The sequence below is a fragment of the Lachnellula hyalina genome (assembly GCF_007821495.1).
Source record: "Lachnellula hyalina strain CBS 185.66 chromosome Unknown contig00003, whole genome shotgun sequence".
NCBI lineage: Eukaryota > Fungi > Ascomycota > Leotiomycetes > Helotiales > Lachnaceae > Lachnellula > Lachnellula hyalina.
In genome coordinates, this window is record NW_022157117.1 from 360,214 (window position 1) to 377,975 (window position 17,762).

Sequence of the window (17,762 nt, forward strand, 5' to 3'; positions counted from 1 at the left end):
GGTCTGATAGCAGATGTTTAGGCAGGACCAGAATGTATGGCAAAACTAACATGGGGGACTGCTGTGATATACTACATTTGCTGGGGCTAGGCCATCCGCTAGTAGGACCTGGGGCACTAACATTGGGGACCCCAGTATTCCATCTAATCTCATACATCCGCATTTCGGTCATTACCAAGTAGTAGAATCCGAGTTAGCCTCAGACCGCGAAGGACTTCCGTTTACAAAAAAGAAGCGAGTTCTATTTTCGGCATATTTTTTGGATTATATCTCTGTTTTCGGGAAGACATCGGGCTTTGCATGAGCTTGCTAGTATACATTGTGGTGCTGATAATACTGAATATGTAAGTATTCTAGTATTAAGCTTAATTGATTTAGGGCGGTGTAGTAACACTTCTTGATACCTAGTTATAATTGCCAAATATGATAAGGAATAGTATTCAGCGTTGTATGGAGTGATGGCTAACCTGCTTCGCAAGACAGACCGTTGCGTTTATCAGAGCTTGTTCACTATCCTCCGAACAGCTATTGGGAGGCCAGGGGGGTTCCCTGCATGGAGTCAGGATTTGTCTCTGGGGTTTGCAAAGGTGGGATGAATGTCTGGTTCGCAAAGATGGGATTGACCTGAGGAATGCGCTCGGTCTATCTTAAGTCATGGCTGAAGAACAAGATGTGATTCATGGGTACCTCAGCGTGCCTAGGTGCATAAAGCCACAAATGCTGTCCGTCTTCGCGTCAAACTCGGGTCGATCATTGCTTAAATTGTACGGTGTAAAAGTCTGCCAATGTTTCCCTAGTCAGCAAGCGCCTTTGTTCGGGCGAATTATGAGTAAGACTGGAGTGAAGCTCGTTAACATACGCATTACCCCACGTTACCCCATATACCACGGGCTTGGGAATGCCACGAGGTATAGTGCATTAGTGTACTTGTAGCAAGGTTTGCATTGACCTTCACCAGCGTCATTCATAGGCTAGCTTCTGACCCTAAAGCAAACCCCAATGCGGGGTAACATCGGATACAAGGACAGGACCTAGGAATATGAAAACTCCGTCCTAGTTTAGAGTCTGTACATATCGCAAAACTGAGAGATGTTACGATCTGGAAATAGACGAACGAAGAGTTTCGGCCTCCTAGACGGGTGAACGTGAACCTTTGAAGTGATTATACAGTTAACCAACCACGTATGTTACTATGTTATAACCCTCAGAGAGTGACTAATAGCAGTCACTGACTTATATAGATTTGATAATAGAGTCTTGATTCTTAGATAGAAAAAGTATGATCATAATTTAGATAAAGGGTATTCTTATTTGGCTATATAAGTGCCAACCCTTTCAAGTTCACCTCTTGATGCATATACATTCTCCAATAAATACATATCACTGCGCACTAAAACCGCCATCGACCTAAGGCTCATCAGAAACTCGGAATTGCAGAACCCAATAGGTGACGGAGAGATCCATGCTTACCATCATTGTAGTACCTGTGATATAACTTGCGCGGTCACTCGCCAGAAATGTTACCGCGTCAGCAACTTCTTGAGGATGAGCCAGACGGCCCATGGGTGTTTTTTTAATACTTGGATCCAGCTGCAGCGAATGTTAGTCTTTCGAGATAGTTTCAGTGTTTCCTATAATAGTTAATCTATTAGATACTAACTAGGGTACTTACCAGTTCTCTGATTGCGGGCGTGACCAGCGGAGTGTTCACAAATCTATGTTGATTTTCAGCGTGGCGAAAGCTTCCGGAGTAATATTCTTACCCAGGACAGACAGCATTAACGCGAATTCCTTTCTTGGCATAATCTATGCCATCTGTTTTGACTAGGCCGACAACAGCTTTTGGAACAGTAGTCAGTTAACATGCCTGAGAGCAAAGCATTTTGGAAATAAATATTGGTTACCATGCTTTGATATTGTATATAGCCCATCTTCAGCCAAGCCCCTAACCCCAAGAAGTGAGTCTACCATGATTATTGAGCCACGAGAGCTGACCCTTCCAGGCCTGCCACCTGATGTGAGCACATAGAATACTACCAGGGGAAAATGATACTGCTTACAGTTGCCCGGGTGTTTGCAAAGGCTCCTGCTTTAGCATTTGGCGCAATTCAGCCCGCTCACAAAACCACGTGCCTCTAAGATTGATCCCAAGTACTTTATCGAAATCCGCAGTTGTCGACTCGTGAGTCAACTTGAAGGGGGATGCGATTGCCGCATTGTTGACTGCATAATCCAGCCGACCAAATGTCGCTACCGTCTTTTGAATTGCCTCTTCTACCTGCTCTTCGCTCGAGAGATCGCTGACCAATTTCAAGAACTGGACTCCTGGGAACTGTTGATGTAGCTCGATTTCTGTGGCATCTAGTCCCTTTGCTGATATATCCAGGCCTGCAATCTTCGTAGCGCCGTCCCGGGCAAATTGGAGCACGCAGGCGCAGCCAATGCTCCCACCAGCGCCGGTTATAAACGCAACTCTGTTGTTGTACTTAGAAACCATCTTTCAGATGGATGTGTGGAATTGAGACTACTAACCCGGATAATTCCAAGGCCATGGTGGATGAAACTGCGAGTATTTATGGTATATTTGTCGGATAATTACTTTACAGGTAGAGTTTAAATAAGTAACCATATAAATAATTTATTTAAAATCTATTATCTCGTACCTTATATTGAGACTGTTATGCTTTCGCTAGGTAATTTGGTAATTTCCTCTAATTATTCCCGAAGAAGAAGCGAATTTAGGCCGTAGCGAATTATATATTACATTTATTATCAACCAATGATTACTATTACTATCGCTATCATCATCATAATCATCTTCGTGCAGCATCCACTGTTCCATCCCTTCATTAGGATACTTATCTTTCCCACCTGCTCTCTTGACTAGCATCTTGACAAGTCTTATCAACTCCTCCTCATCTTCCTCGTTTTTGCTCCATAAGTTCTCACAATCCTCCCAAGGACGAGGTGGGAGTCCATGAAATCAGAAGATTCGCCATCCCTAGTATAAGAAAGGGGTTCAGGGCCGAGGTAGGATAACCTAGAACACAGCGAGAGATGTTCAAAAACAGATGCCCAGGTCCCAGCTGTCAAATCAACGCGGTAGAGAAGAACTTTCGAAAGTAACGACGATTGAAGAACCATTCCTTCGCCAGGAGATAGAAGTTTGATGAGGTTTTCGGAGCTAATCTTGATGCGAAAGAGCTCAACAGTCTGCAAACTGAACGATGCTGGTGTCCAGTGCAAAAGATTGCCGTCCAAGAATTGTGTTCCAGCAATGCGGAGGTGTTGCAGATTGCCACACTTCTCCACGATAGTGAAAAGGATGTGTGCGTGCACAACATTTGGATACTGCTGTTGAAGACTGGAGAGAGGAAATCCACCCTGATTATCATCATCCTCGTCAGCCCATACAACATATTTTTCTTTGGATCCTCCTGGTCCTGTAGCGTCTGTGATTTGCATATCTAAATACCGAAGTCCCGAAAAGACTGCCACAGGAACTATGTTGAAGATTTTAACAAAATCGTGTGTACATGGAAGTGCGAGCTGGAGGCTGGTCAAGAGTGAGAGAGCCGATATTCCGGTCGCAATGTTGTGTATAGTCGATGCCAATAGCTGGAGGTCAATCTCAGGAGTTGGTCCTGGTCCGAAACCATCGTACTTATTCTCCAACCAGGCGAGATTGAAACCAAAATGCTCTAGCTTCAACAAGTTTCCCAGCGCGACGGGAAGTTTCCCTAAGATCTCTCGATATTCTTGACGTTCTTTCTCTTCGCTTCCTGCTGGCCCTCCCGAAACAGTTAAAAGCTCGCTGCCATAACGAGAAAAGGAGACCTGAAGATTTTTGATTGACGGAAGCAAGCCGTATGTTGGTGTAGTAAAATCGGGGCCAATCGCTTTGTTCAAGTCCCAAAAATGCGACGAGGGCACTGGTTCATAGATTTGACAAGGCCATTGAATAATACCAGACTTGAAAAGGCCTCGAGTTGCTGCCTCACTGAAGAGCTTTGAAGTCAATCGAAGATTTCGTAAATCCGCAATATCACTGGTTACACCCGAGGAAGAATTGAGCGGGCGGTTCCCAAAACCTGTGCTTTGACGACTGTCTGGTAATCGGAAGTGAGATACAATCTGGTCATCAATGTCAGCTCAGGCCGTTGAGGATGCTGCTTATAGAGAAGCACATAGAAGTAATTACCTCTGCATACACTTCTGGGGGTATCTCGATCATCTTTGGGTCTCTCGTGTTTGTCGATTGCTTGGTGTTGCAAACCTCTGGGTTACTTTGCAGATAATAAGTAGCAAGGAAATTCTTTTCTCAAATGCGCCAGAGGGGGGCTAATCTGTTCCGGTTCATTTGTGAATATAATAGATTCATAAATATCCTAATTCATGAGTGAATCTTAGCGCATTCATGAGTGAATATTAGTGTCATTCACGAATAAACTGGCTAGATTCATGAATGAACCAGAACAAATCTAAGCCTGGATATTCGGCACTAGGGCATGTGAATATGGCCTATCCGTTTGCACCAATACTGAAATATCTTCATCGATTCCATTAGGTGGCGATTCCATATTACAAGTATGTACATTCACATGTTCTATGTCGCAGTAGACAAAACCTACTAGGTAGTAGGTAAATTAGTTCGCAGGTGATCTTCAAGTTTCCAGATCCGTGACCATAAATCAGTTAAAATCATAGGGGAATAGGGGTATAGTAAATCTAGATTCTAGCCATCAGTGCCATTTATCCTTCTAACAATTCAATAATTTCTTTGTAACCCTTTTCCTCCGCTACATCTAATGCAATGTCCCCAAACTTGTTTGCGAGCATCTTGTCAGCCTTATTATCCAGCAAGACCTTTACAACTTTATCCTGCTTCTTCCCAGCAGCCAAGATTAAAGGCGTATCTTCATTCACTCCACTCTTAATGTTAGGATCTCCTCCAGCGCGAATGAGTCCACGAACAACACTATCGTACCCCCTTTCAGCCGCAGTTGGCAATGGAAGCCGTCCCATCTCATCTCCAAGATCTATCTTGGCTCCTCGCCGGACCAGCAACTGAGCAGCTTGGACGTGACCATTCAGAATTGTCAGGAGCAGTGGTGTGGCACCTTTTGGCGACCCAGTCAGCTCGGCAGAGTTGATATCGGCTCCTCCTGCGAGAACTTGAACAATCGCCTCGCGATCTCCGGTTCTACAAGCATACCGTAATCCACTGTTGAGCCAGTCACTGCGTGCCTTTGTGTCTTCCATTTTAACCTCGAGGAGCAAGGTCATTGCTTTGGGACTCTTGTATTTGATGGAATTCGTTAATGGGCACCAGCCAGCACAGTCTTTAGTTGGATCTGCACCATGCGTGATGAGCAGACTGACCATGTTGATATGATCACACGTAGAAGCTTTATGCAGAGGCCCGTCAGACCCAGTAATATTTGGATCTGCTCCTGAAGCGAGAAGAAGCTCTGCGATTCCAACTCCGCTCTCTTTATGGTCTGCGCCTTTTAAACCGGCCGCATGGCAGAGGGGTGTCAAACCTTGCGTATCCTGAAAGTTTACGTCTACCCCTGCAGAGCAGAGACGCTTGACGATGTCGAGGTGTCCGGAAGAAGATGCTTGAATAAGAGCTTCTTGCCCTTCTGCGGGATCCTCCTTGATAACACCGTGTTCAAGAAGAAAGTTCACCATATCCAAATATCCTTTCATGGCTGAGTTATGTAGCGGTGTCCGACCGTATCCATTTTTGCTATTCAGTTTTGGCTCACGTCTATTCAATAACAGATGCATTATATCCAGGCTTCCCTTCTCACCTGCAGCATCATAGGCCGCCTGAATATCGACTGGTTTGAATATTTGGCTGTTCTGGTCTTCGTGGTCTAGCAGTAGGCGACATATTGATGTGTGACCACCACTAGCCGCCCAATATATTGGCTTGCGAACTTGCAAGGGTGGATTCGGGTTTGCACCTCTTTCTAGGAGAAATTCAACAGCTTCATCGAGTCCAAAAAGTGCACACCTGTGCAGACATGGCCATTCATTCCAGATTAGACTGTCGACATCAGCTCCTTGGTTCACTAGATCTTTTATTCGCTCGACACTTTGGTCTTGAACCGCTTTGGTAAGAAGAGAGTTCAGGTGGAGTTGGTCCTCAATGGTTAAGAACAGTGGAACTCGGATGATATCGCCTAGGCCACTCTTGTCCTCACTGCGAGTGATGAACATTATACCACCGTATCCACGAGTCGGTAGCACTTCCATGATATCATTGTATAGAGCAGTTGGTTCATAGTTGTCGAGTACAAGCAGCCATGGATGCCATAGGTCGTCAAGAAATGCTCTGACAAAGCTGACTTTATGCTTTCGTGTCCCGGACGTCGATCGTTGAATGGTGGCATAAATGCTCTCAAACCCCAGCAGGAGACTCTCCAATGTAGAGGCATCCAGCCAGAATACGGTTCGAAATTCATCCCTTGCTTTCGTAGCATGGCAATAAGCAACTGCAAGCTGCGTCTTCCCAACTCCTTCTGGGCCTGAAAGGGTGACAATGGTGGGCTCTTTGACCTGAGATCTTGATGCATCGTAAAGACAGCCTTCTATTTCTTTTGTCAAACGACTACGCTCGGAGAATGTAGCCACCAGTTGCTCTCGCACATCGAAAAACGAATCCTCAGCGGTCACAGGAGGCATATCGGTAGAATCGACCACGTGGTGTAAGATCAACACAGAGATATACGTGTTGAGGTTCCGTTCGACTGCCCATATCTTCTCATCGTATTTGAGACCATTGAAAACTTTCTTAATCTTGGTTTTAAAGTTTTCACCGGGAGAACGAGAGAGCTCATTGATCATCGTTTCTATCTCAGCAACCTGGCCATGGCAGCCAGAAACGACCCCTCGTAAGATGCACTTAGTGTCCACATCCAAAGTTTTGACTTCCGAATCGGTCTTGATTCTTTTGAGAGCATCGAGGAGAAGTGGCAATTGAGTACTAATAGCTTGCAGTGACCTAGGAACTTCGCCGGGATGTGCTTTGTTCAACTCGTCAAGACGTTTGACGACTAGGAAACCGAATTGGACAAATTGCACAACAGCTGATGCGATACCAATGGCACTGACCGGATCCATGGTGAAGGAAAGGATGAGTGGAGTGGGTGGTTTTGGAGATGAAATGAGATGATTCCACGGCTTGTATAAAAGTTTAGAGCTCCACGAGCGGGTAAACGCGTTCTAGCTAGCGGTGCACAAATATTCGGAGGTGTTGAGGTTTGAATCGTTAGGACTTGGAAAACAGAATGCGATTATCCAACATCAGGTGCTATAGAGTGCGAAGCTTTTGTGTCTCGGAGAATTTGTGTTCACAGTAGTGGCTGCGAAAGTGAAAGCCCCCTTTGGAGTCTACAGACTCTCAGGGGCGGCTCAGCCGCACCGCGCTACTATAGGTGTCAACCGCGTTGGTTATGTCCACGCATTATAGTCTACATAGTTTGGAGTGTACATAGCCTCTTCTCGAACCCAGAAAGTAACATTCAAGAGATCCAACATTGGAACAAAGCACGGTAAGGATTATATCGAAATGGTGGATTTCGCTGATCATCCACGTGACTACAATTTTACGCTACTTACTCGTATTTCCTCATCCGGAAGGTGTGGTATTTCAGATCAGACTTTCTCGATTTTCTAAACTAACGTTCACCCGCACCATATTCTCGTGTTTTCCAGAATCGCCTCATTACAGAGAAAGGAGCTAAGTTGCATCGAAGGACGTCATAGATCGAGACCATATCAAGTATGTGGGACAAGCTTTCCGATCGGCATTTTCGGTCCAATATCACGTTGGAGAGCTGAATTCTGTTAGTAGGGAGATCTCGAGTCTGTCAAGCTTACTTCCGTTATTGCATTCTCACAAGATCCTGAGAGTGAAAGAACGTGGTAATAAATGGCTAGCTAGGATCCCCGTATATCCCGGCCAGCTAAGCCAAATTGCAATCGTCGTCTCAACACGAAGCAACGTTCAATGTTCTGGTTTAAAAATAACCTTCTGCACTCGCATATTATTGAAAACCTCATAGCCTTCCACTGCCTATTATTATAATTAGCGCTAGAATATGTGCTTGATGAAGGATGACTGGCCTGGCTGAGGGGCATAATTTTATCTGTCATAAAGCTAATAACTGTCAGAGCCGTGACTAAATATCCGTGTATAATGACTTACTCAAGCAAATGTTGCTTCTTTTTCAACAGCTCAAGTGCTTCTGGAAATATGCCTGTGTGTGTTAGCCAAGCTGATCTAAAATTTGGATTTGCACATACTCCGGACCGGACATCGTCCCATCTGAATCCTTAAGTTCTTTCCATAGGCCTCGTTTCCGTTGAACGGTAGGTTTTCATTGTGTACCCCAAAGCTGGAAATGTTACCCCATGGTCGAAGGAGATCGAAACCAGTCTTCAAAGCATCAGCGTGGCCAACTCCTTCGATAATAGTATCAGCTCCCCTCCCGTCGGTAAGCTCTTTTACTCTTGCTTCCAAACCAGCTTTGTCTGTCTGATCATTCCAAGGCTCAGCGCCTAGCTTCTTAGCAAGTGCTAATCTACTCTCAACTCTGTCAATAGCAATCACGACCCTAGGTTTATACTCCAGCGCATTGATCAGCGCACAAAGTCCTACAGGTCCGCATCCGATTAAAACAACAACACTTTGGCTGATCGTCTCTTGGTCGAATCCTCGGAACGCGTTGGCTGCCGCAAAAAACCCTGTTGGAAAAATATCTGCCATCAGCACCAACTTCTTCTCATCAATGCCTTCGGGCGCTTTCACGGCGGTTGCATCTGCGTGGGGCACGCGCATAAACTCCGCTTGACCACCGTCCAAGGATGGGGATCCAAAAAGAAGCCCTTTCTCGCATCTAGACGAAAAGCCACGCTGACAGTAAAAACAATCCCCACAGGAGATCGTGAAAGGCATCACAACAGTATCTCCCTTTTTGTGGTTCTTGATAGCGGGTCCGATTTCAACAACTTCGCCGGTGGTTTCGTGTCCCTGCAATTTATAAGAAATGTAATTCACGCACTGAGACATTTCCTTACCATGATAAAGTCTGTTTTGCTCGGTTGATGACCACGGAAAACGTGTAGCTCGCTGCGCAGAATATTAGCTACCGACATGGACGAGTTCTGGGAGTCTTTGGGTTGTACCTTCCACACAATGCCGAGTAGTGGACTTTAATGATGATATCGGTAGGGTCAATAATCTTGGGGACAGGCCGGTCCTCTATTTGGACGTCGAGAGTACCCTTAAACACAACGGCTTTCATTTTAGATTTCGACATGTTAATGAAGGTTTCGCTGAGTGGGGGGTGTTGATCTTTGATATGGGTGGAAAACTGTGAGAGAGAGAAAGAGACACTGGACTAGAAAACGTAGCTAAGGGTCAGAAGGCTACATAATTGTTTAAGCCAAGGATCAGTGTTCGAGAAAAATCTAGGAGATGAATTATCGACGTCGGCGTTAAATGTCGACGAAGCTGGGGGGTGCGGGGTAAATAACTAGCTAGGGTATTAGGAGGCGAGGTGGGGAAGCGACATCGACATCATAAGCGGTTATGCGTGCGGATATATAACCAACCTGCGCTTTTGTTTCATAGGCTGATCACTTGTGAAATTCACCAGACAAGAAGAAATAAAGTATTGAGACTTCTTTTATTAGGTTGAAAAAAAATGAAGCCGTTCAAATGCAGTACTGCCCAGATGATATGCCCCTAGCGAACGATAACTCGGATTTTTCGACGTTGTCAAACCCTGCAACATCCTGCCCTATATCTCACATCTTCGATTGATGAGTCTGGTCTTCAGTTAACAAGCTTTCACGGAATGCTTGTTCAATAAAGCGCCACGAGAATGTCACCACGGATTCGAGCCGTGAGATGGACTTCGGCCTCAAGGTCAAGCTTGATGCCCACAGTGAGGGCTGCATCCTTTAGCTTGCCACTGGCATCAACGGGACCTTTGATGAGATTGCCTGCGGAACTCAGGATTAGCATTTTGACTCTCATGTCTAAGGGGCTTTTGGAGACTCAAACCAAATGGACCGTTAGGTGGGCCAGAAAGACCCGGCATTGGGACTGGTAGACCCTTTGCGCTACCGATGCCACCGATGCCACTTTGGCTGGTTTGAGTCAAATCGGGTGCATTTTTGGTTCTAAGTAATGGTAAGCAAAGATACAATACAAGTATTGAAGAGTATCATTCGGTCTGAATAGTCAAATTCACTTACGGGGAAGACATTTCTGCGGGTTTGGGAGGACCGGGGAAGTTAATTCGAAGGCGGTCCAGTATTGACGCTTAGAGATGGTCAAGTATGGTGTTTTGAAGACAAGTTTGGCGTTGGAAGAGATGCAGATTGGGACTTGCTTGAGGCTGTTTGGCTTTGTTGCTGTGAGTTATACAACAAGAAAGGAGCGATTCTACAGTGGACATATCTCTTACATATACTTCCTTTCACACCTCTTGGAAGCTCTAGAATATCTACATTGCAAAATTTGGCGCATTTCCGCATACGCGCTTGGCAGATTCCTATGCGCGAATCTGCTTACTCGAAACCTTGCCTCTTCCACTTTTCAGAAATCCTTAATATGGAAACTGCAAGAGGTACATAAACACCAACAAAAAATCGTACGAGAAAAGCGTCTTCGAGACCTCGGGTGGCCTGGGTGGCATGGACTATGTCGAGATATATGCTGAGTGGGTCGATGTGGTAGATGCAAAACAGTGAGTATTTCGCGCTGATTATTGTATTTGATCGTCCTACCCCGCCTTTCTGCAAGGTCGGAGCTTGTTGCTTTGTTCTTTTTCACGGTTGAGGGATTTGCAAGCTGCCGATTGAGGCTTGACTATACCTACGCATTCCTTGTCTGCGGGAAAGCCCATTTTACTTGACAGCTTATTATAGGTGCAAATCTATAAGCTTAAGCCGATACAGATATACGCTTCTTTAGATTATATTAGCTATTTACTCTACAGACATCTACCGAGTCCCTTGTTAATATGCATAGAATAATATATGGAGAAGATGCGGGAGATCTACCCGCCCGGATCTACCCGGTCCATTGAGTTGGGACCACTTATATCTGTACCTCCTTCGATCACCCCTGGGGGCCCCAGTCATGTATGTTATGTTATATGCGAGAAAGAAAAGGAAAAACAACATACGATATTAGAATAGACATGTCTCACGTATATTAATCTGTACTTGCCGTCTCTACATGCCGAGACCTTTGTGTAATGTATTCTATGCGAGGTAGAGTGAATTACCTCGTATTTTCTCCCGAGTTGCATATGCGCGGATTAGAAAACGCAATTCGGGCGGCTCGTTCAAGGAGCTTCCTGCTCAACAGCGAGACTTCAAGAATGTGTACAACGAGTTTCGGGCCGCAGCTCAGCCCGTCATATTCCGTGCGCGCGTATTGCAAGTAATTGGGGTCGACGCGAAGGATAGGCTGTATTGGAGGCCGCAGTTCATCAGCCTAGCTTCGCTCGTTATACAGAACAAACATGCGTATATTGATACCCTGAAAACTGACATGGAGGGATCGAAATATGTGGTGATGGATGGATGAGTGTGATAAGATCAGGAGGTAGGCAAGGCAAACTTTCCTTTCTACCTCAAGATAAAATACCCGTAAACCATTCAAGGGAACTTGTCAATATTGGGATCAGGTTATGATTCTCCAATTTCAGTCTGAGCTCCTCAGCTGACTGTGAGACCTACATATCCTTGAAACGTATCTTCATTCGTTGCTTTCACTTCAAGCGCCATATGTGCCGAAGTGTCAAGTTACCGCTCCCCCATTTTCCCACCCCACACTCGGACGTAAGACGTACAGCAGCCACGTCAATTCCGAGGGACATGGATGGACCTGCTGGGTTCGACATACTGCTCGGCTCAAGGGAGCTTATGAAGTGGGCCTTGCCTAATCTCTCTCTATATCTCCTTCTCTAAGGCAACGCATCGTATCTGCATCTGAGTAGCTCAGCAACCTGACATGGCTTCCATTATTTCTGTCCTGGTAGGTATGTCCGCCATCTTTGGTACAGCTGAGGCCATCAAGGAAACGCGCTCCAAGGCTCGCCGGAGTGAGCACCGCAGTCGGAAATGTAATCTGATCTTGCACTGCCCGAAGTCTTCACAGTATAGCCCTCTGCTCGAGAACCGGCGAGTCGTACTCTCTGGTGATAAGGTGAGTCTTTTCCTATGCATGGTCAATTCGTCTCCAGACTGTCCTTGATGGACTCCCTTTCCAAATTCCCCGTTGCAAGAAACCCCTATTCCTCCAGCCTTACAACTTGGTACTAACACTACCAGCTCTACATCGACACCAACACTTGTATTGACACCCCTTTCGGCCATCCTTTCGCTGGCTATTATCACCCCTACCCAGACACGCCCTACTCGGGCCTAATCTCCAGTATCTCAGATGATCCCCCTGTAATGAATTGGATCTACGTGGACCGTGATACGTACGAGCTGAAATTTGGCGCACGGCCATACGCGGAACACAACTTCAAAGGGCCTTGGGATTGTACGCGACAGGAACGGAGACTTACGTTCGGGGGCTGGGAAGGATTTTGCGTGGTATTGGAGGAAAGTGGGTTTTGGGGGTTGTATTTTGATATTGATCAGAATGCACTGAGTGAGAAGGCGGCTGGGAGAGTGGTAATTGAGGTTGAGTTGATACGGGGGGAGATCAGGGGTGCGCCTAGAGTTAAGAAGGATGATGTGGGAGTGGGAAAGGCCGAGCCGGGAGAAGCTGGAAAAGAAGAAATTGGAAAAGAAGAGATTGGAAAAGAAGAGGTAGGAAAAGAAGAAGTTGGAAAAGAAGAAGTTGAAAAGGAAGAAGTTGAAAAGTTAGGAGTCAGAAACGGAGAGGGGGAGGTGGATAAAGTTGAAATTGATCAAGAAACTCCAAGGAGGATCAAGGTCGATGCAGAGGCTTCTGGGAATGTAGAATGTAAGATGGGAGAAGATGGGACAGTAGAGGTTGAGAAAGTGAAGTCTGTTGAGTAAAGGATTAGTATTACAGATATTTATCAGTACCTGAGTTTCCCTGGATATAATACCACTAAAACCGAGTCCGGAATTTCGGTCACCTTAATATAAATGTCTGTAATATGAAACACTTCGCCGTAACTGTGCCGTACGTCTAAGGATCCTACATCCTACATCTAACTGTCTTGGCAGTCCGAACTCCGAAATCCATTACTAGTAATTTACGTACATATTCCCCTACTATATTCCATATACTAACTTTTGATAATTATAGGCTCGGAATTGCCGTTGTTCCTTCGGTTACTGAGCTAAGCTCCTTGACCTGGTTTAAAGCCTGTTATTTCACATATATAATTTCTTAATTGTGGTGCTGATATGACTATGCCTTTCATAGCCATGAAAAGCTACGACTTTTAGAAAAGTAGAAGAAGCTTTGGGCTTCTTGTCATGTTTCTATCTTATGTTCAGTTCCAGTCAATTGAAGATGTTGTTTTCACTCACTTTTCCACTCTTGGCCCTAGGTGCCCTACTTCCCAATGCAGCAAGTTATACTCCTCAGGTGGCCCGCGATATCCAAGTCCGAGGCCCCATCGCTTTCAGCGCCGCAAGCCCTCTTGTAAAAACCACGAATTATATGACTCTACGGAAGAAAGATCGACATAACCCCCGCGCTGCGTCATCGCTACTCGCGAAAAACAGTTCATTAATCTCACTTTTTGGATCCGCGCAGTTTGATACAAATGTGACCTTTGGAGATCAGACCTTTGAACTCCTCGTCGATACTGGAAGCTCTGATACTTGGGTCATACACTCCGACTTCACGTGCGTCAACCAAACAACATCCGCTCTCTTGACGCAAGCAGCTTGTGCCTTTGGTCCAGCCTATACTAAGACGCCTGAGTTTGTCCAGATTCCTGAGGAAAACTTCAATATTACGTATGGTGATGGCGAGTTTCTCACCGGGATCTTAGGCTATGAGAACCTGACTCTCGCTGGGATCACTGTGAATACTACAATCCCAATCGTGGATTTCGCTGCTTGGGACGGAGATGGCACATCGAGTGGTCTTCTTGGTCTTGGGTATCCTAATGTGTAAGTCACGCTCTTTATACTTAGAGCAGAAGAAGCAAACAGAAACTAACTTGGGCAGAACACGTGCATATGTAGGGACAGACCCCCACAATGATAGTGTTCATGCTTTTTACGACCCCATTTTCACCACTATGTATAAACAGGGCCTCGTTGCCCCCATGTTCAGTCTTGCCATCGAGCGTGATCTTTCTGGTCCCGCCGGGTATCTGGCGCTCGGAGGCCTCCCTCCAGTGGATTTTGTGGAAGAATTCACCAGCACTCCAATCGTTATTACTCGCCTGGCAAACACCCAGAAGTATCCCGTCGGTTATGATTTCTACTCCATCAATATGGATGCCGTCGTGCTGGACAATGTTTCACTCCCGTCAGCCGCCAATGGTACTGCATACTCGTATCTTGTCGACTCAGGTACTACCCTGAATTACTTCCCCACAGAATTGGCGGACGCTGTTGCGGCCGCATATGATCCTCCTGCCACTCATCAGCCTGACGATGATGGGACATACTACGTTGACTGCAACGCCACGGCTCCTGGACTAGGGCTGACAATTGGAGGGACTACATTCTGGACGAATCCGATCGACATGATCCAAGTTTCTGGAACGGATGATGATGGCAATGATATATGCGTTTCGGGTATCTATAATGAAGGGTCCGATCCAACGACAGATAAATATGTTCTTGGCTGCACGTTTTTCAAGAATGTAGTTGCCGTATTTGATGTCGGAGCCGTAGAGATGAGATTTGCTGCAAGAGAATATTATGATAGTAATAATTTCGGGACATAATATAAACTATATTCCCGAGACTCTATATAAGCTCAATATTCGAATCAGCTTTGACGCGCACAGTCTTTCATCCGCGATGTAGACAGCAAAGTTGAACCCTTGATTCTAAGAATACCCTTTCGCTGCTCTATAGGCATTCGAACAAGTAGACGCACGCCGCGTTGGGGATAGGACGGGCTAAAGATCGGGCGTCAGCGCGCTCGCCCATGAAGAGAGAAAGAAAAATAGCCAAGACGTGAAGGTGTGATATATTATGTGTGCCATGGCCGGGCTGAGGGTGGTCTCTAGTCGCATAAGGGACGAAGTGAAAGGCGCAGTCCTCGCTTACGCAAGCCAATCAGCGGCGGAGAATATCGACTCGGCGGGAGTCAATCGGGTTGGCAGTGCAGTAACAAGAAGCCCTCACCTCACATTTGCAGCATTAGGGTTTCACAGCTCCTCAATACTGCTTACGCTTTACAACAAAGTCCAGAGTACTTTCCCCGGCTTTTGATTATCGTAGCGTGGGAATTCTAGAGGGCCTGACTGTCTAGATCGACTTTTCGATACTCGTTTGAAAGACTCTCTCGATAATGCTGACGGTCTTTAACTTATATATATGAGGCTATCACACCTCGAGGCTACATTGATTGCGCTCTTAAGTAGGCCACGATGCTACATCGATATGAGTGGAAGCGGTAGTTTTCAAGAGAGAAGGGTACATTTATTAGATATCATATTTAGCCGCTATGAATGGCTTTGCCCCTATGCCAGCAGAGAGCATGTTTCATGAGTTGAGATACAGTATACTGTACATACCAACCTGACCCCTTCCAAAACGCTAAGGCAAAATCACCACTCCAGGACCTCTATAGCAACAGTATTTCTCTTCCTGTCAAATATACCCTCGTCTATCTTAATAAAATTCACCTCTACCTTCCGCTCCCCCAACCAAAGCCTCACATTGACGCCCGATATTCTGATCCCCCCACTCTCTTCAATCTCCATAATCCTCTGTGCTGCCATAGCCATAAGGCGAGAATTCCAAATCCCCTCCTGTCGGTCGTTATTTCTGAGCAGGGCGATGCCGCGGCGCCGGAGGATTGGACAGCGGCATTTGGTGGCGAGGAAAAAGAGCGGGGTGAGGGCACTGCCGTCGAGCGTGAAAAGACGTTTGGGCTTTGAGTCCCGCGTTGTCAAGAGAGCCTCGGCATGCTTCATGATAGTCTCGAACTGGGGCTTGAAATTATCCCATTGTTCTTCGTTTGAGAGCTGGGAGGTGTCGATGCTGAGACACATGAAGGTAAAGGTGCGCTTGATCTTCAGTGCATGGATTGCATCCTCATTGTACGGCGAGATGTCTAAGCGCGCAAAGGCTTGGTCCCAGAGTTTTAGGCGGAGGAGAGCGGAGCTGGCGATGAGGGATAAACTGAGTGTTAATTGGGGACCGAATGGGGCGAGTTTGAGGAGGGTGATGTCGGGACCGGTCATGGCTTGTACGGCGTATATTATGGAGGTGCCGATGTCGCTTAGCGCAGCGACTGCCTCGTCTAGGCTTGTAAAGTCGGTCGGTAATTGTAAGGATGGTGGTGATGTGATAGTAGAGGTGTTGGAACTATTCATGATCGGATACAGAAATGGATCCATTAGGCGTCGAGGTCGATCGTATGTGATTTGGCTGGCTTGTAGGTCCAGGCGAGAAAAGATCAGATGGAGGGTCGACACAGGGACGTATGGTGTAGATGATTCCGTCAAGGCTGATTGGTTATTCGAGCCGGACGGGCTGCCCCCATCTTGATGCTCTCTTAAAATCTTCGCTCCACCATCAATATGAGATAGTGCAGAAACGTGATTGCCGCGGAGGATCTGTCAAGAGTGAGTAGAGTTCATCTTTCCGCGGGTTATAAAGCTCGATATCCCACATTTAGAATGGGAAATTCTCACCTCGAAGCAAACAAACAACACGCAGGTAATCAGGGCAACGTCCACACTTAACCCATTCCGTTTCTTCGACTCAGGCTTGACCATGAGCTCAAGAGCTCGTATGTACTGACTGACGGCAAACTCTTTATCCCCGCTATCAAACCCGTCTTTCTCGAAAGTCTCATGCAGCGCACCTAAAGCAATGATAGCATGCTTCACCACGGGTTCGTGATGAGCAGTCCGCAATAATAAAGTCTTCCAAAACTCGTCCGTGAGAGCTTCCGGGGCACAGAGATGTGGGGCGGTGAATTCCAAAAAGAAGTTAAAACTTCGCCTCTGCCGAGCTGTACCTTCTAAGTGTAAAGAGATGGAAGAGACTGGGGATGAGGTTTGTGGACTTGAGACTGAGACTAGCGTGTCTGATTTCGGCGATGTCGCACCCTCTGGCTGTATGTTGGAATAGCCATCACATCTCCAGCCACTGCGTATGCAGTGATAGCACGATGGCTTTTGCTCGTCACATTTTATTCGCCTCTTCCTATATATGGCTTTATTAGACAAGACGGATACAGGGAGAGTTATAGGAGTGGGGAGGTAGCCAAGCACCTGCAAATTCCACATCCGGTCCTAGTCTTCGGCTTGAAGACTCTTTTGGGTTTGCATATCTGGGCTAGAGCATTCGTGGCCATGCTTATGCTAGGGTGTACATATACACATACATATAATAGGCCTACTAAATCAAAATTCTGAAAAGCATCTGCGTATCAATTACCTCCTCCAAAGGGGCCGTGATGAAGTTGCCAAGATATGACGCAAGAGAAGCAGCTACTCTATCGACCGGATTCCATACGAACGCATGAGTACTTAGGATTCAGGAATATGAGGGGGTTAAAATTATCGAGTTGTGCTTTCTGTTGTGTTGAACTCTGACTG

The 17,762-nt window shown here is 46.2% G+C and overlaps 6 protein-coding genes across 6 annotated transcripts; 2 read left to right on the plus strand and 4 right to left on the minus strand.

Annotated features, from left to right (window-relative positions):
- Window positions 1-4,752: 4,752 nt before the first annotated feature.
- ANK1_4 (Ankyrin-1) lies at window positions 4,753-7,131 on the minus strand (the record flags this gene model as incomplete). The annotated part of the gene is made up of 1 exon (XM_031145835.1): window positions 4,753-7,131. One exon carries the CDS (start codon window positions 7,129-7,131, stop codon window positions 4,753-4,755), a length of 2,379 nt encoding a protein of 792 aa, XP_031009649.1.
- Window positions 7,132-8,017: 886 nt separating this feature from the next.
- Window positions 8,018-9,332, minus strand: adhB (putative zinc-type alcohol dehydrogenase-like protein; the record flags this gene model as incomplete). Its single annotated transcript, XM_031145836.1, has 6 exons — window positions 8,018-8,082; window positions 8,133-8,170; window positions 8,219-8,270; window positions 8,317-9,043; window positions 9,091-9,142; window positions 9,199-9,332. The coding sequence occupies 6 exons, from the start codon at window positions 9,330-9,332 to the stop codon at window positions 8,018-8,020; spliced, it is 1,068 nt and encodes a 355-aa protein (XP_031009671.1).
- A 548-nt stretch (window positions 9,333-9,880) lies between these two features.
- On the minus strand, window positions 9,881-10,286 carry LHYA1_G000848 (uncharacterized protein; the record flags this gene model as incomplete). Its single annotated transcript, XM_031145837.1, has 3 exons — window positions 9,881-10,020; window positions 10,082-10,200; window positions 10,276-10,286. 3 exons carry the CDS (start codon window positions 10,284-10,286, stop codon window positions 9,881-9,883), a joined length of 270 nt encoding a protein of 89 aa, XP_031009673.1.
- Window positions 10,287-12,043: 1,757 nt separating this feature from the next.
- LHYA1_G000849 (uncharacterized protein) lies at window positions 12,044-13,065 on the plus strand (the record flags this gene model as incomplete). Its single annotated transcript, XM_031145838.1, has 2 exons — window positions 12,044-12,238; window positions 12,364-13,065. 2 exons carry the CDS (start codon window positions 12,044-12,046, stop codon window positions 13,063-13,065), a joined length of 897 nt encoding a protein of 298 aa, XP_031009674.1.
- A 505-nt stretch (window positions 13,066-13,570) lies between these two features.
- On the plus strand, window positions 13,571-14,927 carry LHYA1_G000850 (putative aspartic-type endopeptidase; the record flags this gene model as incomplete). The annotated part of the gene is made up of 2 exons (XM_031145839.1): window positions 13,571-14,139; window positions 14,198-14,927. Coding segments are annotated over 2 exons (1,299 nt in total), but the record flags the coding sequence as incomplete, so codon positions are not given.
- An 831-nt stretch (window positions 14,928-15,758) lies between these two features.
- Window positions 15,759-17,518, minus strand: LHYA1_G000851 (putative transcriptional regulatory protein; the record flags this gene model as incomplete). The annotated part of the gene is made up of 3 exons (XM_031145840.1): window positions 15,759-16,772; window positions 16,851-17,367; window positions 17,436-17,518. 3 exons carry the CDS (start codon window positions 17,516-17,518, stop codon window positions 15,759-15,761), a joined length of 1,614 nt encoding a protein of 537 aa, XP_031009620.1.
- Window positions 17,519-17,762: the final 244 nt, after the last annotated feature.